Source organism: Xenopus tropicalis, chromosome 6 (genome assembly GCF_000004195.4).
Source record: "Xenopus tropicalis strain Nigerian chromosome 6, UCB_Xtro_10.0, whole genome shotgun sequence".
Lineage (NCBI taxonomy): Eukaryota > Metazoa > Chordata > Amphibia > Anura > Pipidae > Xenopus > Xenopus tropicalis.
Genome location: NC_030682.2, coordinates 85,794,186 through 85,820,357, shown reverse-complemented (window position 1 = coordinate 85,820,357; position 26,172 = coordinate 85,794,186). Strand labels below are relative to the sequence as shown.

At 37.6% G+C, this 26,172-nt stretch overlaps 1 protein-coding gene across 1 annotated transcript in view; it reads left to right on the top strand.

Annotated features, from left to right (window-relative positions):
- Positions 1 to 329: 329 nt before the first annotated feature.
- The window catches only part of bcl2 (B-cell CLL/lymphoma 2), an 89,090-nt gene continuing 63,247 nt past the window's right edge, over positions 330 to 26,172 (top strand). Inside the window, exons 1-2 of the mRNA XM_002934396.5 lie at positions 330 to 902; positions 1,262 to 2,282. Of these exons, the coding sequence (XP_002934442.1) occupies positions 1,536 to 2,282 (747 nt within the window). The 5' untranslated portion in view covers positions 330 to 902; positions 1,262 to 1,535. The remainder of the gene's footprint in view (positions 903 to 1,261; positions 2,283 to 26,172) is intronic.

The window sequence follows — 26,172 nt, the reverse complement described above, 5'->3', positions numbered from 1 at the left end:
GAAAGGCATCACTGTTGACTAATATTCAAACCTAAATGCTTAATAACAGTTTTAGCAGCAGGAAAAACCAGTAGAAACCCCCTATTGCACCCTATCCTTTTTTGAGTAATGAAACACTGTTTCACTTAAGGAAAATACAAATAAAAAGTTATCTTGCTGTGAAATTATGTTATTAATGAAAAGAAATCTCAAAAATACTAATACAATTGTGCTTGGGTACATTTGTTTGAATGTGAGCGCACAGTAGGGAGACGCCACCTGCAGAGGGCGCTCCGCCTCTACACTAAATGGCATGCGCACTGACGAACCAAAAGGAGGAAATCAGTCCGCCCAGAAGTAGAAGGGTTTCAGTGCTGTCCTAGCACAGGAGGACCCAGCACAGCGGACAAGCAGTGTCCCGCCTCCAGCCAGCCACGCTGTGTGCTACACGGAGGCAAGATGAAGAAGGCAACAAGGACAATAAAAAGAAACTAAATCACACACAAACACCACCTCTGCTATATTCTCCTGTGTTTAAGAATCTACAAGAATGTCTTTTACTGGCCAGAGTTTATTCCTGTGCTGGATTAAATGAGAGGGATTAGTACTTTTTTTTGCCGTTTCTGAGCAGCAGCATATGTGTGTGGGGTGTGAGAGGCTGAATAAATGGGAGTGAGCAGAACACTGTAGCAGGATCTCCAGTCAGAGGAGGTGGAAAAAAAACTGCATTTTGCTTTCACTGGCGCTTCTGGGTTGCCTGGGTGGCCTCTAAAGCATTTCCTACACAAGGATGCTTATGCGATGTTTGGACTGTTTCATTGATGCATTTAATTCCCCCTGAGGATTTAAGTCAATATAACCCCAGCATATCTGGAACTTGTTTCATGGATTCAGATGAACAGGGAAACCCAACAGCAGAGCAAGTGAGTATCTTGCTTACTTATTCTCTGCTTGTGTATACAGAAGTTATGTGTATATGTCTGTTTCAATATATACATCACATCAACATATACACACGGGGAAAAAGATGTATTATTTTCTATGCAGCATTTTATAATAAGATATTTAAACATGCACACACAAGTGGGTGTATATATATGTGTGCTTAGTGGTTCTGGAGTACAGTGGGTTCATGATGCTGTGAGTATCTAGTCGCATTAGTATATGTAAATGCACATATTATGTCTGTGCATCAGCTCACAGACTAGATTCATGCACATCACTAAACTTGTCACACGGAAACCCCACACACAGCTTTAAAGCTGATTTGTTTTTGTTTCAGGATCAAGTAGGGAATGTCCCTTGAAAAAGCGCAGCTAACAATGAAAGCACCTTTAGGAGGGAAATTTCAATAAAGCTACAGAGCTCCACAAGGAGGAAGAGGGGGAGGAATATTTACAGCAAAAGAATGAAAGAGCTGCCGCAGGACCTTTCGCTTACAGCAAATACATTATAAGAGCTAAAGGAGCTGTTTGAGTAGTTCTGGGCGAAGTATTTTGGTTTATAACCGAATATAATCTTTTCACCAATCCCCTGCCATTAGTCCGTGGACAAATATGGCTCATCCTAGGAGAGGAGGCTATGATCACCGGGACATAGTGGTAAAATATATCCATTATAAACTGTCTCAAAAGGGGTATGAATGGGAAGAGGGGCGGCAGCAGGTCTCTGCTGAGCACCCTCAAGCTTCTGCTGCTATTAGTAATTATTCTGATGATGGAGAAATGCCTGCTGCTTCCGCAGATTCACGTGGACCACCTCAATCTTCACTCGCATCTGCTGCTGCTTCCTCAGATGAGGAAACCCCAAGTAATGCTCCAGCCACCTTCGTGGGCAATACACCTGCTGTTCCCAGGGGGTCTGCACCTGCTGCTTCACCCTTAGCTGAATTGAACGTTGTACCAAGAAATCTTAATGTTAACCCAGATGCCAGTCGAGAAGCAGATGGTGATGATGATGATGATGAAGCAGCTATGCAGCCGGTCCCTCCAGCAGTGCTACAGACCTTAAGTCGAGCTGGAGATGAGTTCTCTCGCCTCTATCAGCAAGATTTTAGACAGATCTCAGGGCTCCTCCATTTAACCCCATCCACAGTTAGGGTGCGCTTTGCAACAGTAGTGGAGGAGCTCTTTCATGATGGGGTCAACTGGGGAAGGATTGTTGCTTTTTTCGAGTTTGGTGGGGTCATGTGCGTGGAAAGTGTTAATCGAGAAATGTCTCCTCTGGTGGATTCCATTGTGGGTTGGATGACAGAGTACCTAAACAGTCACTTGCAAAATTGGATCCAGGAACAGGGAGGATGGGTATGATTTTTACTGTACCTATTATATCTAAAAAGTATATACTCATGTATATATATATGTATCCCAATGTGTTTCTAATGTTTAAGATTCACCATGCTGTGCAGTCTTTTAATGTTTGAATGAAATACTTTGGGAAAAACCGGAGGAATTAAAATGACTGATATGGGAAGCGTAGCATATTTAAAGGGTATCTGTTAATGGTGAAGAAGCTAGAAAGTGACCTATGCTGTGATATTTAACGGCAAGTAAGGTCACATGACTGCACCGAGTGAACCAAAATGAACTTGAGGCATGGAGCCTCTATGAAACTCAGAAGAGTCAAATTAGACTTTAATAAGTTTAGCTCAGCTGTACAAGCCTGTAAGTGTCACTCTTGCTAAATGATATCAAAGACAGAGCTTCCTCTACTCAGTTTTTGTTCTAATGTAGCCTGGGACCAAACACTAGGTAAATTGGCAACTGACTGCTAGCCTGGAGTGATACATCACTGTTAAGCCTGTAAGAGGGAATGATAGTTAGTGTCTGGTTTCTTTTCTCTCCGAGCAAATCAAAGGTACTTAAGTCAATTCAGCTGTTGAGAAAAGAGTAAAAAATGAGGGGTGATTTGAAAAAATCTCTGACATAATACATCCATATCTGATATAACTACTTAATTGTATCCATCAAATTGGTGCAAAATCTCATCCACATTTACTCCCTTGACATTTATTTTACTTGTTTGAAGTTTACCCACCTCTTTAAAGGTTGGTCATTATTTTCTCTTTACCATGACTGGAGAAACATTGTTTCATTGCAAGCTTACCTATAAGAACAATATTTAGGTGAGCATAAGAACAGAAAGTCCTTGTTTAAAACCTGTTTAGCTGCTCGGAATTTTAGGCATGTCACCTTATCCTCTTGTGTTTCTAGTGCCGGAAAAAAAAATGTGTTGAACAATTAGTATTATATGATGTGGATATACAAATGGATGATGGATTGTTTATTTTTTACATCTAAAGAGCTTGGGCCTTTCTCAGTCCATAGGTGCTACACCTCTGTTGACAACTGATCTTCCCTATGCAAAGCTAAATTTAGATAATCTGGTTTAAAGGGATGATAGGTAACAAATTAGATCATCTGCTGGATTATTTTTCTTGGCTGATTCCAAATGAACAGACCTTGAAAACTTTTTAAAATATGTTTTGAACTGATCTATAGATAAGGATTCGGACAGCTTATCTAGATTCTGTATAAGATTATTACATTTTGTATTCTGGGAGCAAGCATAGTTTTTATTCATCTTGGGAAAGGAAAGAAATGTGAAATTTCTTTGAGATAACCATGAAATCTTAACTAAAATGTAGTCATCTCCCCCCATTTTCTATCTCCCCCCATTTTGAATAAACAAGTTGATAAAAATGTAAATATCCATTTGAGACCTATCTACTCAGTGACTTAAAGTACTGTATAATTTATTTTACTGTAACCCTTCTTTTGAATTCCCTAAGTTTATCTAGTTTTGATAGCTATGCCTGAAAAAAATTCAGTGTCATGATATGTTTTAACATCCTCTTTTCAGTTAGTTCTTAAAGGTATCACCTCAGTTGACCGCTATAATTTTACTTAAGTAATTTACACAGATTTATTTGTGGCTAATATTAAAAAGTACTGTTATTAGTTGAAGCTTTAAACAATTCAGGTTTTAGTCTGTCAATGACTATCTTAGATTTAGACTCCAAAATGTTGTAGGTTATCCCTTGTGCAACGATCGGCTATCTTGGCTGTCACTCTTTGTATAGTGACAATAATATAGGCATATTAGAAATCACCTGGTCTAATTGAACTCCTCGATCACTTATAATATTCTTATATTTTACAACAGGGGGTACATTATTCCCTATATAATATGTATTAATTGCCTGTAAAGGAAAACTGGTGGTGGAACAACTTTCAACCATAAATTGTCTCTCTACAGTGTAGGTTCAATGTATTCATATGTCAGTGACACGGAAAATATGACCAACTATTTTACAGCTGGTACAATATTGTCTGCATATAGACTGGATAGAAAAAGAACAAGTTACTTTTCCCACATTGCTTTCATGATATAATTCTATTTGTGTTACAGTTTAATATCCTTTGTGCTATTTTATGAAAGTATTAACAAGAACCATAGAAAACCTTGGCGCAAAATGAAAAATGGAATATATTGCCACAAATATCACAAAATCATCAGTCTGCATTCCTGCTGAGTAGGCTGCCACCTGTTGGTGGGTATCTGCATAGAGACGCTACATCTGTAAAACTTTCTTTTTTTTCAACTTTTTTTATTGGTTTGTTTAAATTGAATGCAACATTTATGAAATATTTTGCACTGATTAATCGCATAATGAAGTATTTTTGACATTCCCTTTATTATTCAGTTTACTCAAGTTTCCAATTACTAGCAAAAGAGAGTTCTTACCATATTTATTTGCACATGCTTAGATTGCCATGGTGCCATTTTTTCTGCACCAGTAACTGGTAGGTGATGCAGAATGCAACAATGAATGACATCTGTTTTTTACACCATCAATTCAGTTATTGAATTCTTACTTCTAGTATCACTGCTGAGGCCCAACTGGTCCTGCTCACAGCCATTCAAACCGAAGTTGCAGTCCACCTAAACAGGTTTTTCATAAGTGATATTTAATGAGTGATGATCTCGAGTTGGGAACCTAAAGAGGCAAATAGTATGGTTTACTGTCCTCAGAAATTTACTGTAGGATGAACTTCAATGTCATAAAAACCTGATTTATTAATAACTCACAACACATTAATTATTCCTTGGGACGAAACAGATCACGTCTTTGTTCTGCCCTGAATATGGCCAGTTATGCCTTGACACTGTTGTGATCCACCCAATCTTCACCAACTTACCAAATACTTCACCAAATAAGAGCCATTCCTTTTCAGGTCCCCAATTTGGTCTGTCCTACAAAAAAGCAGGACCACTAAGAATAATGCAAATGTTTATTTTCAGTAAGCCATTTTGGGTATCAGTAGTATATTCACAGAGCTTATCCACATCATTTCTTAATGTTACTCTACTAAACCATAGAGTCATTGAAATCCAACTTGTTTTTCTTCTTTTATATTGTTGTTATAAGTAGAATTGTAATTTACTTTTTGTGTTTTCACACACATTCTGTTATATAATAGTGTTATTTGGTGACTCCATTTGTATGTGTTGTATGTTGTATGTGTTGGTTTTATTTTGTAGTTTTATTTTTTTTTGTATGATTTAAAATGTTAAGTGAATTTAAACACACTCAACTATAGTTAGTGTTAGTGTGCATCAAGAAATGCAGATGGGCCATGTTAGTATACATGTCAAGTTGAAAACATACAATAAGTTAGCAGATTAGCTATTTTCCTGGCATCTTTCAGAGACAGGTGCAACTGGTCAATGTCTTGTTTATATTTTTCCCCTTCAGGTAAAACCGTCAAATGTGCGCCTTCATTAGCTAATCTGGCAAGAGATGAGAGTGCCTGCAATATATTCCTAGTGAATTGTAGAATGGAGCCACCCCCTTTGGGCTGCTTAGAGTTAAAGATAGATGGCTGCAATTGTGCAGAATTGCCTGTGGCATGTCTGTCAGCTCTATATTTCATTTTTATTTGCTTGCTTTTGTATTCTGGACCTACATTGGTTGGAGGAGAATTGAATTGATCAGGAGCCAAAATGATAAATAGATGTGGAAGATGCCGCTGTTAATGGGCCAATAAATGGCGAGTTCTACTGTTATTCACTACAAATGATTAACTGATCCAATCAGTTAAAACTAGGAACAGTCTACATTCTTGATTCTTACACTGCAATATATATGTATATATGTAGAGAATGGGTGTCAGTCCCATGGCTCTCCAGTTGTGAACTACAACTTCTAAAAATAACCACCCAGCTTTTAAATGACTGGAGATGTTGGGTATTTATAATTTAAAAGGGGTAATGGCTATTCACATGCTGAATCCACATATAAGTTTAGACTCACACTTGGCATTTTCTCCTTTGGCATAGATAATTTTGCATTTCAACACCCTGTGTGTGCTGATACTCTGTTCTCATGCATCTACAAGACAGGGCAGACTGGAGTGGATTGCCCTTTTCTCTGCTGGCATATCTGCCAAGTGTGACATTGCCCCAAGGATTGCAAATCATTCCTGTTAAATACAGAGACTTATGAAGGCTTATAAAAATGATTGTCAGGAAATCCTGGACAATGGGGCTTCAAAGGGTGTGCAAAAAAGTAGAAAGTATATACTGAGGATATTACAACTCTCTATTCGGAAGGTGGTACAGTACAGGAAAAGGCTGGGAACCACAGTAACAGAATGCAATAAAAAGAGCAGACAAACTATGTCTTCTATAGACTTTTTATCTTGGCATCAGCAACACAAAGCACTGATAACACAGAATAAAGCATAAAAAGATTTTTTTTTACATTGAAGACTTGCTAAATATAACCAGCATTGTAAAAATGAAATCTAAATAACATATTACTTTATGAATTGGTTCATTATTGTCATAACAGGCATTTGCCGAGGTTATTTCTTGTGGGAGATGAACACTTGCCGAACTCATCACTAGGAGGATATGAACCTAACAGGGAGTTACAGCTCTACTGTGTGAACGCCCTTGTGCCTTATTTTAATAACTCACATCTTTGTTTTTTATTGTGCATTCCTCTGAAGGTCCTGAAATGTGACCATTTTTCTCAGCAGGATAAAAGAGTTGTAGCCAAATAACCTGAGATGTAATAATATTGGGAAAATAATATGTTTTTAAAACAAATAGTACAGAAAGTACATTCTTCCTTCCACCGAGCATTACTTTGTACCCTACTGTGTGTACATTCCTAGGGATGTTTTTGTCCAGTTTAATGAAGTATTATAGTTTTATTTCATTACTCTAAAGCTATATTTTAATAAGATTTTGTTTTGTTCATATGCTTTATTTTTGGGAACAATGCTTGCCTGGCCAAGTTATTGATAGATCTTCCAGTAGATGTTCCACAAACATGACCATTCAAACTTTTTCACATGTAATGAAATGTTATAGTATCCATGGCAGTATAATGCTTGAGGTGCTAGTCCCAAATGTGATACCTTTCTCCAAATATGCCTTTTTGGAGAGGTGGATGACATCCCCTCTTATAATAAAGTTTTCAGGACAGTATTATTTTAAGTCGAGAATTTGGTGGTGATAAAGTGGATGGGGGACAAACTCCAAGTATAGCACTATTGATAAATATAATTTTAAAAATCCTCAACTCATTAGGCTAACCCTGTGGTGTCCCGTTTACTTTGATAAAATTTGGTCTTCCTGGCTTGATTTTAATTCTAATGATCATTCACAATAAGTGTGAAGCCCTGGGGTAAACTTCTGAGGTAAATGTTTCTGGTAGTGGAAATGTGTTCTACATCTCTTTAGATATGTTCAAATTACTTTGTTTCTTTGTACTTGTCATGGAGCTGTGAAAAAGTGCATTAATTCAGTTGTTGGAATAGAGATTTTGAGATTGTTTTATTCCTTGTAACAGACAAGGTTTAGGTTTTAACTAAGCTAATGCTCATATTAAAACCTACAAACAAATATATGATACACATAGGTAAAAGAGAGGATAAATATACTTGACAGTTTCTGTGGTTGGAAATACTGTATACCTTCTGCATTTTTTATACAGTATTAAAAATACATTTGGAGATGGTTTACCTTGAATTTTTGACCCTGACACATTTGTAAAGAAGTTAAACAGCGAATTCTTGACTCTGGCACTTGCAAATGGTCCACCGCTAAACTGGCATGGCTCTGTCAGGAAATATAATTTTTACATTTCCACAACTCTTTGGCCAGTTTACCCACCTGTTTTATTATTTCAATATTTCAAAATTATGAGCCTCTGAGGAGTGAATAAGTTAGGTGCTTTTATACTGGTCATGGAAGTCGAAGGTTCATTTTTACATACTAAATGAAGTGAATGATATGATACAACTGATATGAATAAAGCACCACGTATACGTATAAATATTATAGGTTGTGTCTATACAAATTGAAATTTTCATTGATGTATTATGTATAGTATGATTTAGTCTTTATCTAGACCTGTGACATGTTCTTTGGTTCATGTCTTAAATCTTGTGTTAGTTGATGTTAGCTAAATGTTGGTTAACCCCACAACAAATTTTTTTTAGGGCCCCCCAAATTTTGAAAAGTACTTTTTTTAAACTTGTATTGAAATTGTTCACTGGATCCTCCGCATTCTTGGGGTGTAAGTATTTGCTTCTCTTGATGTTTTCCCATTGTTTATAAGATACTGGAGATTTCATGATGGTTCTATTTCCATACCATTCGCTAAAAATACAAATATTCTTCTCTTACCATCCAGCATTCCCATTTTAAGTAGTTTGAGCATTTTACTCATAGTACTGATGTTCCACAGCATTCCCATGTACTCTAATCCTGCAATGATTTTCTGTAGCCCTCCATCACTTTCCTGTATGCTGTGTATATTCCTTATGGGGTTGATTTCCTTAAAAAATTGGATTGTTGGCAGGTGGGCTGGGATGACCTAACTGTGCCCTCATGGGGCAAGATATTTTCATGCTGCATTTATTTATATCAGTAAGGAAACAAAATAAACATAAGTTAAAGGTAAATAATATAGCACCCCTGTCATTACAATAATTCATTTTAAATTCATTTTCATACTGCATCTATAGAGAACACTTTGTTTTGCTGTAAGAGCTTTGTGCTTCTTAGAAATGTTCATTCGCATTATCCATGGAACAGATGCCACAATATGATGCTAGACTGAAATCATGTGTACAAATCCAAGTATGCATTGCGGTAAGGGGAAGGTTAAATTAAATCCCTGGTATGCTTTGTTCTGTAAGCTTGTGATCTCCTGATACTTAGCAAGGTTTCAGGTTGAACTTACAATTTGATAAGAAATCACTATGACAAAATATCTGTATTCTTTTTTTATTGGTTAGAAGGATATGTATAAGGGAATAAATAGAAATTAAACAATGTTGACCACAGTCTAACTGCAAAGTTAATGTGTAAACCCATAGAAAAATGTTTTTTAGGGCTATGGCATTTGGGGGGTTCAGTCAAAACATTCCGTTTGCCATAGTTCTAACTATTTTCTCAGGGGACCCAGATTCATTCAGGGAGACTGAATTAGAATAAAATTAGTTATAAAGTTTATTTTAAAGGAGAAGGAAAGGTTAAATCACTGGGGGTGCAAAAATGTTAGGCACCACCCCCCTCCCCAGTGATTCTAATTACTTACCTTTTATTATACCTTGATTGTAATCACTTACCATTGATTATACTTTTCCTTCTCTTATAATTGCTGTTGTCTGTTGTAGGAAAAAAAATCACTGTAATAAAGGGGATCACAAGGGAGACTCATCCAGACTGCATGGAGACCCATTTTAGGTTCTGACCCATAGCTTAATAATTGTCACCATAGAAAATAATGCATTATATGATTAGAATAGAATTGCAATAAATTGCAATACAATTTGTATAAATTTGCTGATAAGGTCCTTAATTTGTAAGCAAACTGAAATAGTCATATTGTCTAGAAAATGAAACAAGTTAGAACTTGAGGGTTTATAAGCACTTGAGGGTTTATAAGCACTAAGTCCATTATTTATGTTCCATTATTTATGTCCATTATTATGTTATGTAGCACAATGTACTTATATCCACTGGACAATAGAAGTGTAAAGTTTCACTTCCCTTGATTCCATAGGAATACAACAGAAAGACTTAATTTGCTTATTTGCTCTAAAAAAAATAAGACTTGTATCTGGTTATTGTTAACCTGTCACACCAGGAAGCACATTTTGGCAAAAATTAACTCCAGGTATAAATAAAAGAGTCAGAAGGCAATTAAGATTTTTTCCAAGTATAATAAATCTCTTTTGTTTACAAAAGTATTGCTCTAGTTTTGCAAGCAGGATATATTCTGATCAATTTCCCCATAACATTATTCTTTTTTGCATCTGCTTAAACTTCAGTCTAAGCATAGTATAATGTATAGTGTAGGATCTCATTTTATTTGCGAAGCAAACAGTGAAAGCAAGAGAATGACCTGGAAGGCTTGTTTATGAGAAAAAAATGTCACCAAACAGTGTAAAGACCAAAAGAACTAAGCAACTACTCGCCTACTCTTTGATTTTATGCCTATTAGTCAGATCTTTCTGCATTTAACTCTTGCTGAAAATCACACTGTAATAGAAAGCATTGCTTGGCCACAAAGGGCATGTGTTAGTCACCTCTGTTTTACTGGGAACCATGACTGCTCTGCTGGTTTAACCTTTACAGATGTAATACAAATGTGCACATGCTAAACAATAACATAAACAGTATATTTTCACATGTTCCCATTACTCTTTGTCTCCATCTGACATAAGTTTAATTGTTACATGTGATTTATTGCTCTACGTAGCTTTTTTGGTATTTCACAGACAAACTGTATTTGAGGAACATGTGGAATATATTAAATGTACATTATACTGTATCAGTAATTTAAAAATGCACATTTTGAAGCAAGTAGGATTCATCAAATCCCAGGAATTTGTGACTTTTATAAAAAATCTCCTAAAGTTAATACTTTAAAAAAAATTCCTTATGGCACGGACAACACTTTCATATTGTTTGACAGAGATCTAAAGCCTTGTTCATAACAACCACAGTGAGGTTGGAACAATTGCATGCGATGTGTCAAAACTAACACTATTTTGTGTTCACATTTGCAGAGTGTGGACTGTGTCACTGCTAGCACAGGTTTTCAGAGTGGGAATTGCATCAGTTCTGGCATTAAAACAGCATTTGCATCATGTGACTGCATCACTCAAGGCCACTGAATGCCCATGAGATAGCCACCCATTCAATAACAGAAATGCCACCATGTTAGTAGCTTGAAACAGATAATAAAGGATGGCATTTTAGCAATATACCATCTTCAGGGTTGTTGTATGAACCTCAACAATTGTCTTATTAGAAGCTATTATGTAACCTTTGAATTGTCACAGGTGTATGTTGATCTTTAGTACCCCAACAAAATAACTATGTAATTTTTTTGACAAGGTTACCCCTTTTACTAAATGCTTGCAATACATTGCATTCTGGAGTAGTGGTATATCTTATGTCAAAAAGGTCCTTGTTTTTATTTACTTCCTGGTATGATATTACGTGCCAGCACATTTACACAGTGCTTTATAGAGATTATACATGATTCAGATCAGTTTCTAGCCCAGTGGTACTTACATTGGTCCCAATCACTTGATTAATCACTTGGCTTACTTAGATAGTGTAATTGGCTTTCCAACCAATGAAGTTTGGATAATATAACTTCTGTTTGTGAAAATAACTATTTTATGAGGTAGATGAAGCTGTTGCAGGACTGGTCAGGTAGCAGCTCCAAGTGGGTTAATGTTCAGTAGGTTGTGGGTCTGTGCAGACCTTTGCAAGGTCTCTTGTAACATTCTGTCTGGATTTGAACCAGGAACCCACTGCTTGCAGTGCAGTTTCCTTTCCTCTCACCTATTTGGGTGGACTGCTAGGTTCCTGCTTCACTTCACTAATATCCTTAGTTTCCCTACCTCTTAGTTTCATGCCCATTATATGTCTATATACCATAGTTCCTGGGTGCGTATTTTGTCCTGTCTGTCTGGTTCTGACCCTTGCTTGTATAGTGACTTTGACTGAACTCTGGCTGGACTGACCTTTACCTTTGCTTCTGGATTCTGATTGTGTACTGCGCTACTGTTCTGGGTTTGACCTGGCCTGCCTGACTGATTCTACTAACCTCCCTCAGTCCTCCTTCAACAATCTGGTTCCCTTGCTCCCTCAGTTGTTCAGGGTTTTGGGTTACTGATCATGACGTCTCTAGGGGCTGCATCTAGAGTCAGGAAGACACTTTCCAATGTTTAAATTATATAGACTCTCAGAAACAAACTATACATTCAAGTCTCTTTAAAGAATATTCAGAATATACAGTTTTAGTTTAGTTCGCAAAAAGAAAACCAAACTTTACTTCAGTGAAGTTAACTTGGGTTTGTTTACACTCAGAAGAGCCACTTGAGAAATATGATCAGTTTATATAAATATAAAAGGCATCTATACAAAATATGTACATCTAGAAGATACTAAATTTAAGAAAGATACTGGTGCTTTTCAGTAAATGTTTACAGTGTCGGACTGGGAACCCAGGGGCCCACCAGAAAACTTTAGGCCCTCTTTCCAAACTATTTTTCTCCTTGTCTCTTTTATTTACATGCTAGCATCTATTCTTCCATCTATTTCTCCTCTTTCTTCCCATACAGAAATAGGGAATGACCATGAAACAGGCCAAATGGTCAGGAGCAGGAGGGCCCACTTACACTTGGGCCTACTGGAGTTTTCCTGGTATCCTGGTAGGCCAGTCCAACACTGAATGTTTATAGTTGTTAATGCAAAATGCACAGTGCTGAGGAACGTATTGAACTCCAATAGCCATTTCTGAATATTATTTGTAGAGGGTTTTTTTACAAGGAGCCCTTATGGAAAGATAGACACTTGTTTTATCTCAGTCAACTCTGCATATAACATGCACCCTCTATACAGTAGCTAAGAATAGTCTCATATCTATCTATCTTAGTGCTGGGCGGTATACCGGTAAAAACCGATCACCGTTTTTTTTTTTGAAACCGATATGAATTTTCTACATACCGGTGTGCTGAATACTTCCGGGTGCGCACGTGACGTCAGCGCGCACGTGACGTCAGCGCGCACGTGACGTCAGCGCGCACACTCTACAAAAGCGCCATTGCTAGGACGCATTCAGAGTCGGATACCAATGTGAGCTGTCGGGGGGGTGCCTGGCCAGTAATTATATTTTATGTGAAGGGGATGGGGTTGTGTTTGGGGGGGGTGGGGTGGGGGGTTATATTTATGTGAAGGGGATGGGGGGGTGTTTGGGGTGGGTGGGTGGGTTATACTTATGTGAAGGGGATGGGGTTGTGTTTGGGGGGGGTGGGATGGGGTGGGGGGTTATATTTATGTGAAGGGGATGGGGGGGTGTTTGGGGTGGGGTGGGGGGGGGGTGTGTGCGGATGGGGGGGTGTTTGGGGTGGGGTGGGGGGTGTGCGGATGGGGGGGTGTTTGGGGTGGGGGGGTGCGTGCGGATGGGGGGGGGGGTTGCGTGCGGATGGGGGGGTGCGTGCGGATGGGGGGGTGGGGGGGGTGCGTGCGGATGGGGGGGTGGGGGGGCTGCGTGCGGATGGGGGGGTGTTTGGGGTGGCGGGGGGGGTGCGGGTGGCGGGTGTTTGGGGTGGTCACCTAATCATGCATGGGGAAAAAAAAATACCGTGATACCGATATAATTTTGAAAAATACCGTGATATAAATTTTTGGTCATACCGCCCAGCACTAATCTATCTATCTATCTATCTATAATATATTTTAATATCTATCTATCTATCTATCTATCTATCTATATATCCATCTATATATCTATCTGTATGTCTGTCTGTCTGTTTGTCTATCTGTCTATCTATCTGTCTATCTATCTATCTATCTATCTATCTATCTAGCTGTATGTCTGTCTGTTTGTCTATCTATCTATCTAGCTATCTATCATCTATATCCACTATTTTTATTGTACAGCATTGCTGAATATGCTGCCACTTTATAATACTTGTTAATAATAATGATTTTGTGTTTGCATGTGGTTGTTTTCTTTATACTGGGAATTTTAAAACATAGAGGAGCTAAAAATAGTGAAGGCCTGAAAATAGACTTCATGATACAAAAAATTTTTAGAAAACAAACATTCTGTTGAAGAGCCAAAAATAGGACAGAAGAAGCAAGATGACAGATAAACAGTGCAGGGGAAGACAAATGACTTTCTGTTTGGAGACAGAAAAGTGTAACCTGGCTTTTGGAAGGGAAGCAGGTTGGTGTTTACTGAGTGCTAACACGCATATTTCAGGTTTTAATGCTTAGCATATATTAATAGACAAATGGCCTCGTCCTGGAATTAGGCAATATTAGTTACACTGTTATACTGTATTTAACAGGATAACCAGCTGTTGCTAAACCAAAACATCAAACAAACCCATAGCTGTTGTGAGACTGTGAGCTCTGCCTTAGCAAAGTTTGGGGAGATTAAAGTTATACATATCTTAAGGTTTGAACTACTCACGGGTTTTCATCAGACCAATCTCTCTTTAAAAGTTGATTATGGTCATATGACACAATACAAAGGAAATTACATCAGCTTAATGCAACAGATTCTTAAATATTGGTTGTAAGCTGCAGTCCAAAGCAGCAAAACAGTCAGGACCAAAAGCAGTACACTTCATTGGACAAGCATAAGTCAGGCAGACCTTTGCTTCATATTGATATACTGTACTTTTGCTTCACAGTGAAATATATACACAAAATAACCAATACATTTAAATTGCTATTTATATATTGCCAACATTTTTGCAGTTCTTTTTAATTTTTTTTATCATTTTCATCAGTCCCTGCCCCAGTTGGCATTACTAGGCAATTAGTCTGCCTGCATGTCCATGGGAGGAGTACCCGAAGGAAATCCATGCAGACATGGAGAAAACGTACAAACTCCCTTTAGATAGTGTCCAGGTCAGAATCAAACTTAGGATTTGCTAGCTACTGAGCTAAACATGATTTACATTACTCTTTGCTGAAAGAGATTTTTTGGCTACAATCTCACATAATAACAACATATTAAGGTTTAGTTAATAACCATATCAAGAACATTGCATTTTCTATAAGCACAAATTTGTTGTCTTCGGTTGCCCAGGGCTTTAAAGTTATGTGACATTTACGTTATTATTCACTTTGTCTGAAAACTAAGGGTCCTGGCTGAATCTTAAACTATTAAAACTGCTGGGATTCATGCAAATCCTAGAGTCATCAGACCCCTTTCAGTATACTACAAAATATCATGTTGTTGTGAGTAGCTGCACAACAGGATGTTATGAGTTGTCATGTAGTTTTACCTTTGTGTGGAATTCCTTGTCAAGTATATTTCTGATACATCTGACATTAATAGGAGTAATTCTTACACTTCTGAAGAACAGGCCTGCACTCCTTGTCCAAAACGTTTCACCAGGCGCAAATCAGATGAGGAATCTCCATACTCCCCCTCCATTACCACAGTCCAAAAAATATTCTGATGCACTCAGTATTTTTTGTATCAAAATTGTAAAAACATTTTCTTTAATATATATAGGAGTAATTATTGGAAATATTTTTATAATAGTCCCAAATAACAAAATAACACTCCTAGCATTCACTTAAATCCTCCACCTACATTAGTGTTAGTGAAGAAAAAAGTTGTAAATATTCATGCATGTCATCTGCAGATGAAATTTTACATGATTTTTACCATGTTTAAGTGCGTTCTGGTTCTGGTAAGACTACTGAAGTCTAATATAAACTGTTTTAGGTCAGGTCAAACAATATTCATTGCTCTTTTTTAATTCTATCAAAATAAAAAAAAACAAAACACTTTTTTGGCCTGGTAAATGTTAACTCATTGTGTTTTGTACACAATAGGGGTAATTAAAATACAACTGCCCATATTTTGCACTTAGCATACTGCTCTTGAAGAAGTCATTTAGATGTGCAAGTTGGAGGTAGGAGACAATCTAGCACAAGGAGCAGGCACAGCTTACCACAGGGTGCAAGTGAGCACTAAGTGTGCTGCATTTTTCAGCCAGACTAAGAGAAGTGAATCTGCTTGCCTACGCTCCTCCATGTGCTTGCATTAAAACCCGCCTAAGTTTGGGCAGACAGAGCGAAGTGGATTGGAGGTAGGCCTGGAAAAGTCCGCTTTCGCTATATGTGGCTGAGAGAAGTGAATATACGCAGTGTGCTCTTGCCCTTAGGCCCAATCACTTGCACCCCTTAGCATGCATGCCCCAGGGTAAAGTCACCCCTAAAAACTTCCCTAAAGCAAAACTTTGTGAAGAGATTATCAATTAATTTTTTCAATTATGATTTGGTAAAAAACACTGGAATTTACTCAGGAAGACTTTATCTGCATATTTTTGTAAATTTATATGTGTGAAAGCTCTCATTCCGTTCCCTGTTAGGTTCTCATCCAGATGGTTCTGTAAAGCCTCAAGCTGCAAAATTGTTGTGACAATGGTCTATTATTTATAGTCTAATGTAGTGATGCACTGAATCCATTGTTTTGAGATTTGTCCGAAATCTTTCTGAAAGATTTGGCTGAATATTGAATCCTAAAATAGGAAAAAAAAGGTCAAAGAGAATCGTGCGTGCAGCTTGTGATGAACAATTTTCAGCTATTGTGTTGATTTTAAGAATTTGGTTCAGCCAGGAGCATGGATTCAGCATCTGAATCCTGCTGAAAAAGGCAGAATCATGAACTGAATTCTAGATTTGTTGCATCCCTAGAAAAATGCATAACTTCTCAGTATACTGTCCCTTAATGTTTCTGTAAACTATTTTAAATCACCTCAAAAGGTCAACTGCAAAGAAGAATGCAGGGTTATTTGCCTTTTTTTATTGGGAGATAACACAGTCTCTCTAGATTTTCTAGCTTGACATGTAATGAATCTGACCCCAAATATTTAATTAGTCATTAATTTAGAAACTGTAAATTTTATCCATCAGGACAAAAGTCAGTTTAATATAATGTAGTAAATGATGCCCTAGAACAAAAGCCCATTCTCTGTTGGTTATCTTAACTTGCTTAAATGAAAACCCAGAATAAGTCATCCAGATTTAAACTGCAACATTCTGCATATTGTGGAACAAAATGTCACTGTGATCTTGGATTTTTCTCTTCCTTCTTCCTAGTCCTTACTTTTTCCTTTAAAGAGCTGCCAAAGTGAATATCCTTATTTTGAAGCTCTGTAAATACTTAAAGACATATCATCATTACATAATCCCTCTTTATTACTCAAATTCACATTCATATTACGTCAGATTGAAGAAAAAACGTTTTTATTAGTAATATCAATTATTTAATTCAGTTTTATTGTAGAGACTAAACATTTGAGCAATGCACTGCAAACTGTTGGTCATTCTGACAGAAACACCAACTTTTCTATTGGTCCAATGAAAGATATCAATACTACAACCATCATTTAGAAGAGAAGTTTTTGAACAAACAAGTGTATGCCAAAAAAAGATATTAGAAGATAAGCGTACCACCTGAGTGAACTTAATAAGTACCGCAGATAAACAAGTTAAATGTAATTAAATTTCAATTTTAAGTTAACAAAATCTTGAATTGGGACAAATTTAAATGGAAGATAACACTGACTGCATTTAATACACATTATTGCAAGGATTAATGAAAAAATGACTTTGGCCTATGATACACCAACCTAAACAAACCCATAATGGTCAAAACATCCTTCCCCCACTTCCCATTCAAAAAGGTGACAGAAGTGGAAGGGCATTTTGACCACTGCAGTTCTCCCTGAGAGTACCATGGCTGATGTGCCATAGACATTAAGGGCTTAGCAAATTCACTATTAGATTGTTCCAACACAACCAAAAGAACATAACTTGCTTAGGTGTGAATTCATTGAGCAAAAGTTTGAAAACACGTTCATTAAAAAATAATCATAAGGTATACCTAATGTTGTTTTAAAAATTATATTAGACCACTTTTATATAAATGTGACTGACATTTGCACAAATAGCAGATGTATGTGAGAAAAGTGCAGAGGCAGGGAATTAGATTGATTGATTTACTATAAATGCTTGTGAAAATTGAGTTTGTTTTCTCTGGAGACAGTTGCATGGTAATAAAATAACATTTACAAATATGTTTTAAGTGAAAACTGGTAAATCACATGTGTTTTTAAATACTTATTAAATGAAAGAAATTAACATTCCCACCTTGAGCATTTACTAACGCTAGATTTTTTTTTCATGATCCATATCTTTTTTGCACCAAAATAAAACACTTTTTATTTACGTTTTATTATGCAACAAAACCACAACAATATTCTAAAGCAAAAATACGCCATCTAAATCCTGTCAAAATCATGTAGAAGTTTTTCTGCATCTTTTTTCATTTGTGCTTTTTTAATTTTGATAAATGACATTTGTTAAAATTAGTTTTGTCATGGTTTAAAAAAAGCCCTAGATCTATGAAAATCAGAATGTTAATAAATGCTCTCCTCGGAAGTTCCATATATGAGGGCTGATTCACTAAAGGTCGATAAGTTTTATCGCACGCTTTTTTGCGCTAAAATTGAAGCAAGTATTAACGCATGCGTTAAGTTACGCGCTACCGCTTGCGTTAATTTGCGCACCGAAATAACACTAACGCATGATTCACAAACACTTGGACGCGCTAAATATCGCATTTGTCTGTGTGAAAATTAACACCTACTTGAGGCAGGCGGTAATTATAGAAAAGTACAGTTAATGAGCTTTTGGCAACACAATATGGACTTTGCAGTGGGATTTATTCAAGTATGTGTTGGCCCTAGAGTGATGCAGCCTCCAGTTTGCAAGGAAATGGTTATTTTCAGAACAGTAATTTTCCGAAAGTAATGGCATGTATGGCTAACATGGCGTGCGTTTTTTCGCATGCAGCGATTATTTGTAAGCGGTGCATTGATTAGCGCACGTTCCGTCAAATACCACACGCAAATAGTCTTCGCGACTAAAATAACAAAAATAAAACAAAAATAAAATTAGACGCAATAAAATTTTTAACGCATGCTATAAATAACGCAGGTTTTATCGACCTTTAGTGAATCAACCCTCTGGTTTTAAAAAGATATAGATGTAGGAAATTGTAGCAGTTCAGAAGCTTCACCTATATACCTGAGCTGCCTGATTCAAACACCAGGGAGAAATAGAATAGCTAAAGGTTTAATTTTAGAGAGATCGGAAAAAATAAAAATTAGAAACAATTAAAAAAAGTTATTTGTGGGGTACTATCTGAAAATAACTGAGGAAATTGTTTGGAAGCTGAACTATCCTTTTAAGTGTTTTTTTTTACTAGCTGTCTAATAATTTGCATTTTTCCAGTCCACTTAACTCTCAACCATTTTTCCAGTCCGCTTCTCAACACATCTTAAGGGTCACTTAAACGTAAAATCATTCAGTTTCATAAGTTTTATTCTTGCATACATACTTATAACATTTCTCTTGAAGTTCTATATGTAAACCACCTTGTCATATTTCATTCCATGCTTTATGCAATAAGGCTGCTTTCCTGCAATATCTTCCTAAAGACTCTTCCTTTCTGAAACCTTCACTGATATAACATGACATCAGTTAAATTATCCCTTTAACTACTTTATGGTACGGTTGGTCACTGGCACATTTAGATCACAGTCTTTCTATATTTCTTTACTGATTCTTTGCAATAATTTGGGCTATACATGATCTTTTCCTTTATATATAAATGAGCAAGGTATTGCATGACTAGTTTTACTATATTATGGCCCATTTAGCAGCATAGGTAGTATATTGGGGGACATCTAGCAACATCACAAAAGACCCTGGTCAAATTTTGTAACTTTTCTAGTGTAGTGTATTTAGAATACTAAAATAAAATGTATGTATTGCTTGCTATAGGTTACAGGACAGTCTCTTTGCTCCTGCTACTATAAAAATTACTTTTGGCACAATAGAAGCTAACATCTCAAACAGGCGTGAACTGCACACCTATTTGAGATGATGAATGTTTGCAGGAAAATATACACAACATAAGCAGATGATTTATGATGTTATTGTGCTAATTATATTATAAAAATTACATTATAAAATATCCCCTGTTTATGTCTTTTTGCATCAAAGGATTGAAATATTTGTAATGTGTTTGCCAGTCATTTCATAATATTCTTATGTGGCTTGCAGACCAGGAAGAGGATCTAGAGATTTCTTTTGACTAGGGACTTAGTCCCTAGGAGAACTAAACCCTAAAAATGTCCAGCAATTGCATTCTATATACTGAATTATTTGCCTAAAGGTTCAGCATCTCTATAGTAGTAGTAATGACCTACAGTAGTCAGTCCCTAAGCTCAGTAACTGAGCATGTAGTGTGAATCAGCAGGAAAGAAGATGGGGAGCTACCGGGGGCATCTTTGGGGGAACAGATGTTCCCTGCTAAAGGCCCCTAGTTGCCTTGGCTGGTACAAACGCCAAAAACATAATGTGCAGCAATTCTGCCCTACTTCTTAAGTCAGGCTTTAGTTATTCTTTCACTGAAAGATCCTACATTCATGGTTTGTTTGTATCATGGTATAAAGCCCAGCAGAACAACAGTGGTTCTAAAGGAAAAATGGGAAATCTTGCACACGCATTTTAGTGAAAGTCAGTTTAAACACCTCACAGCAACTGAAGCACTAATCTGCCCAAAGTGTGCTTTTAGGCAACACTACCTCTGTGGACTGCTGCCATGTTGCCATGGTTATGACTTTCACATCAGAAGGTCACCAAGTCTAGATTTGTTGTTTCACTGAGGAGAATGTATTGCAAATAAAACAACATACCATGCCCAATTTGCCTTGCTGATTCAGAATTTCAGGGATCAGAACTGGAAGTTCTTTTTTTTAAACATATATTCTTGCTTCTCTTTAAACATTTTCCTAACAGCAACCATGGAAGCTACAGAAATAATTGTGTCTGATTTAAGAAAATAATGACCTATAAAGAGATTGATCACTGAAGCATCTGGCAAAGATTCTGATTTAAAATACCAACTTTCCCCTTACAAGGAACAATAAACAGACCTGATTGCAGAATAGATGATGAGGAGCATGTTGAGTGCTGTGTGTTAGGCTAGGACATATCATGGGCTTGTTAATGAAATGTTGGCAGTTCAGCCTAAGTTTCTAATTGTTTATTAAACACTGGAAATAATTTACTTTACTAGTTGCTCTCTTAATTATTGAGTTAAAGTACTAAATTCAAGATATTCTGTGCAAAGAAGCTTTTTTTTTTATCACATATTCAGTTGTAAATGATAAAGAAAATATAAAGATTATTAATGCAAGATTGCATACCTCCCAACATTTGAAAAATGCAAAGAGGGACAAAAAGAAATGCTGCACATAGCTCAGCGAAATTTTTTGACCTTTTTAACGTCCACACCCCCCAAATACCATTACCATTTTACAAAATTTGGCAGTTTATTTAAAGTTTGAACCCAGTTCTAGGTTTTTTTTTTATCTTGTTTTATGTGTTATTACAGTTTTGCTAAAAAAGGTGAAATAGCCATTTAAAGGACATGTAAACCCCGCACATAAAAATGTAATCACTGAACAGCCTCTTTGAAATCTTTCAATACCTGCCACATTTAATAGTAAGGCTGCAGCATCCTCTTAATCACTTAGATTTCCTTCTCCTCCTGTAACCCACTCGCCCCCCCCCCCCCCTCGGGGCTTTGCTTTGATTACTGACTTGCCAGACATGCTCAGTTGTTCTTAGCTTAGATTACTAAACACACCCCCAGTCTAGCTGGCATTGCTGGTTCCCATAGAAACTCAGCTGTAGCTGTCTGCTTCAATTAATTTCTCCTGAGCTCAGCTTTACCATTACAGTGCTGAAACAAGGAAGAAGTTTTATCAAAGACAGTTGTGCCTGTTTGAGCCTGTATTCTTGATGGAATGTATGCTGAATAAGGGTCGGTGTGTGTGTATGCTATTTGCAGATTTAAATGTAACTGATTATGTATCAGAGGAAAAATGGCCACCGGGTGAAAGCTGCTATTTGCTTTAGGAAAATGTGATGGTGCTGGCAAGCGGAGGGAATATATGCAGTACAAATGATGCAATTTGGGTGGGGGAGACGTGCCCAACTTATATACATTATAGGCAAATGTAGGCTTTACATGTCCTTTAAGCTGCAATCTCCCTTGCACTCCCTATACTGTATGCACTTCTAATGTAACAACCAACTCAACCTCATGCAAGGCACCTGGAATAAAATATCCTTGATACAAATGATTGAAGATAATTTGTCTGTCTGCCGACACCGTTCTAAGAATGGTCGAAGTGAAAGGCTATATTAATAGGCACTTACCGTATATACTTGAGTATAAGCCGAGTTTTTCAGCACTGAAGATGTCATTCAAGGCATGCACCCACACCGCCCCCGTGGCCGTACGTTTGTGCGCGTACGCGCTCGCACACACACCCCCCCGTGGCTGTACGGTGTTGCGCTTCCAAATGCGTGCGCGCTCGCACCGTACAAGGTGCCGGGTGAGGGTGGTTACGAGCGCTGACGGGCTGGAGCGCACAGTCTGACTGTTCCAGTTCACGGTCCTGCAGGTACTGGATTACATGTTTCTGCAAGTTATGTAAGTGTCTTGCGCCAACCAGGTGCCTGATACCCACCACAGGTGCATGTGCACACGGCTTTCTAAGTTGTGCCTTTTCCAAGTTGTGCCTTTCTAAGTTGTGCCTTTTCCAAGTTGTGCCTTTCTAAGTTGTGCCTTTTCCAAGTTGTGCCTTTCTTAAGGTGGCCATACACGCACCGATAATATCGTACGAAACCTCGTTTCGTACGATATTCGGTGCGTGTATGGTATGTCGGTGAGTTGACCGATATCGCAGGAAGCTGCTGATATCGGCCGACTCGCCGATTGGACCAGTTGGAAAATTTTGATCGGGCGCCATAAAGGCGCCTGATCAAAATCTCCCTTCAGCGCTGAATCGGCAGAAGGAGGTAGAAATCCTATTGTTTCTACCTCCTTACCTGCAAATTCAGCCCTGAATGGTGTGTGGCACATCTGACGATGTTTCGTGCGACCGATGGTCGCAGGAAACATCGTCAGATCACCACGTGTATGGCCAGCTTAAGTTGTGCCTTTCCAAGTTGTGCCTTTTCCAAGTTGTGCCTTTCTAAGTTGTGCCTTTCTAAGTTGTGCCTTTCCTAAGTTCACACATGCGGCAGAAATCTAACAAGGAGTTTTAGTTGCACAGCTCTGAAGTCAAGTTGCACAGCTCCGCATAGCTTTAGGAATTCATATTGAATTCGCTAATTTTTCTATCATTGAACTGAAATGCCTCACAGCAGCATTGCACAGGGTTTCAACTAAATGACTGAAGACCTTTTGCCAATATTTGAGAAGAAAGGAAATAAAGAGTAATTTTGCATTTATATTATTTGCTCAGCACTGACTGATCATAGCATCCCTGTTGGCTAACTTGGCTTTATTATCAGAACTCAGGGTCCCAGCACATACTTGCCTTGCCAACCAGTCCTCCCAAAGAGGGATTTGAGTAGTTCATTTTTTTCCTGTGCCATAATATTTAGGATATTTGAAAACTTCCAATCTGGCTCCAGCAAAATATTTCTACCTCTTAATTCTTTTAAATAAAATGTTCTACCCCTGTATATATCTAAAAATACAATGTAACACCTGCCTGATAAATATGGTCTGTTTCATTATCTTATTTGTTGAGAAACTTTTTTAAGTTAGTTCAGAGCAATTAACTCCCTGTTCTGTATTTTCAGGATGAGTGTTATGTTCCACCAATTGTGTTATGAAGTAACTCTAATATTTACAGATTAATATTTAGTCTTCATCCTAGCTAATGCGTCATCTTTGCTTCCCTTTGTTATAGGCAGATAACAGGGTCGGCTCTGTTCTGTAAGTGTTTACACATGATATTATTTCTAGCAACACACCTAAACACAATTTAGAGAACCAGTTATTTTATGCTGTTTTTTTCTTGTGGAGCATTTATGTTTGCAGATGATGTCTTATATGTTAGGTGTTTTTCCCAATGTGTGTGGTATGTCAAAATATAAAATGATTTACAGAACGTTTTGCCAAGTCACAACACAGGGTAAGGTGAAGGCAACTGATGTTGTTAAAATTCTTTAGCAAAAAGCTTCTGTCCTATTCTTATGTCCTACCCTTTATTCATTCACTTAACCAGCAGGCTGAATAATTTTGTTGTGGATGATCACACATGAATGACAAAATTATACTTTAAGTTATCCTTAAGGTGGCCATACACGGTATAATTTGCACTCTACCAACGTTAACAGCTGAATCATCAGATATGCAGGTAAAAACAAAGGAATTCTTTACCCCATCTGACGATTCAGCATTAATGTTATGATGTTTGGGCACCTTCAAAGGCACCCAATCACAATTTTGAGTCCTGTCCAATTGGCGAGACGACCGATATCCAAGGCCTTTACCAATATCAGTCGCCCCATCTCCTGCCATACATGCACCAATTATTGTATAAAACTTTTTTGTGCGATAATATAATATCGGTGCGTGTATGGCCACCTTTAGAACTGAACATTCAGGGGTTAACAGGGATTATGAAGTAGTTACAGCCAATACTAATTCCTCTGGTTATTTAACTATGCCGTCAATATGGATAATCTTAGAAACAAAAAATGTTGGGAACGAATAAAGATTACACAAAAAAAGATGACGCTGTTTTTCTTGACTGTATTGAAAAGGCGACAAGTTATACTTAAGAAGAGCAAGCATCTAAGTTAAGAGCAAGCATCAAGTGGATGCATATGTCTAAAATATGCTGAGCAGGGTTTTAACAGAAGCATTATAATGAGCACTTCCAGATGTATTGTACATCACTTTCTTTGTTTTTAATATTGCTAGAACGATCTCTGAGGGAGTGGCTGTAATATATTTCTCTCTTAGGATGTTTCACTCTTTTACTGACAGTGATTGATTAGGATGTGCTTAACTAGTCAGTCACTCAGTAACATTTTGATACTTGTCATTGATCTGCAGGATAGATCCCTGCCATAATTAACTTGATTAAAAAGTGACAGGATGTCTTAATAATGCAAAGTCAAACCACCACAGGTGTCAAAGATTTTGTCTGTAGATATTTTCTGTTTCCTATAATACTTTGCATGTATATTCATGACAGGCGCATCGTTGGGATTTGTTCCACCTCATATCAACCTACCACACCACCCCTCCTAACCCAGAAGAATCACACAGACACCAAATTTTGGATGGAAAGGGCCGCAGAACATTTATTAACACTGAAGTTTAATTTAACACGTACCGTAAGCAAATAGCATAACACGAACATATGATAAACATAAACAAACATAACAACATGAAAATAAGATAACATATCATGAACATATGATAACTTGAACGTTTGTATAACAAACAACTGTAACAATCTAATAACTGCACAACGCCACTAGCGCTGCCAGCTGCCATCCTAGCCCGGGACCACCTACTCCTCAACAAACTCACTTCCTGACACACCTCCTTACCCCTGAGGTGCCAGGCGTGCCAACCACCAATAACCATACAACCATTGGTTCCCGGACTCAACCACTCCGCCAGCCAAACTATAATACCAACTCACCTGTTAGGGGAGGGAGGGTGGGCGTTTTCCTGCACTGTCTAAAATGGACTGGAAGCGGGAAACACCAACTGCCTATTTATACCCTCGCCTTGCTGCTATTTGAAACCACCAATCCCAAACCAGCTGGGAGTGGCCTACACCCCCCCACGACGCTGTCATGCCCCTGCTTCCCTACGCCCTGCTACGGGTCACCGGTCACTTTAGTCTTGTTCTTTAGTATTGCTTTACAATATTTCAAAGTTTCAAAAATACAAACAATGAAGAAATATTTGTAGTAAATTTAAGATATGTAAATATTTTTTAAAAATAAGATGCTTTGGCATTTTATGCAAGGTTCCTATTTTTGTAACTGTAACTGTAAGTATTTCATTTTCAGGGGAAAAAGACGTCAATCCTTTAATAATACTGCTTCAGCCTTTCATGGTCATATGTAGCCAGTGATTGTTTTAAGGGTCACCATCAAAGAGCATCCAAAGCACCTCCAAAGAACATGGAAGTAATGTCAGGTACAAGAAGTACA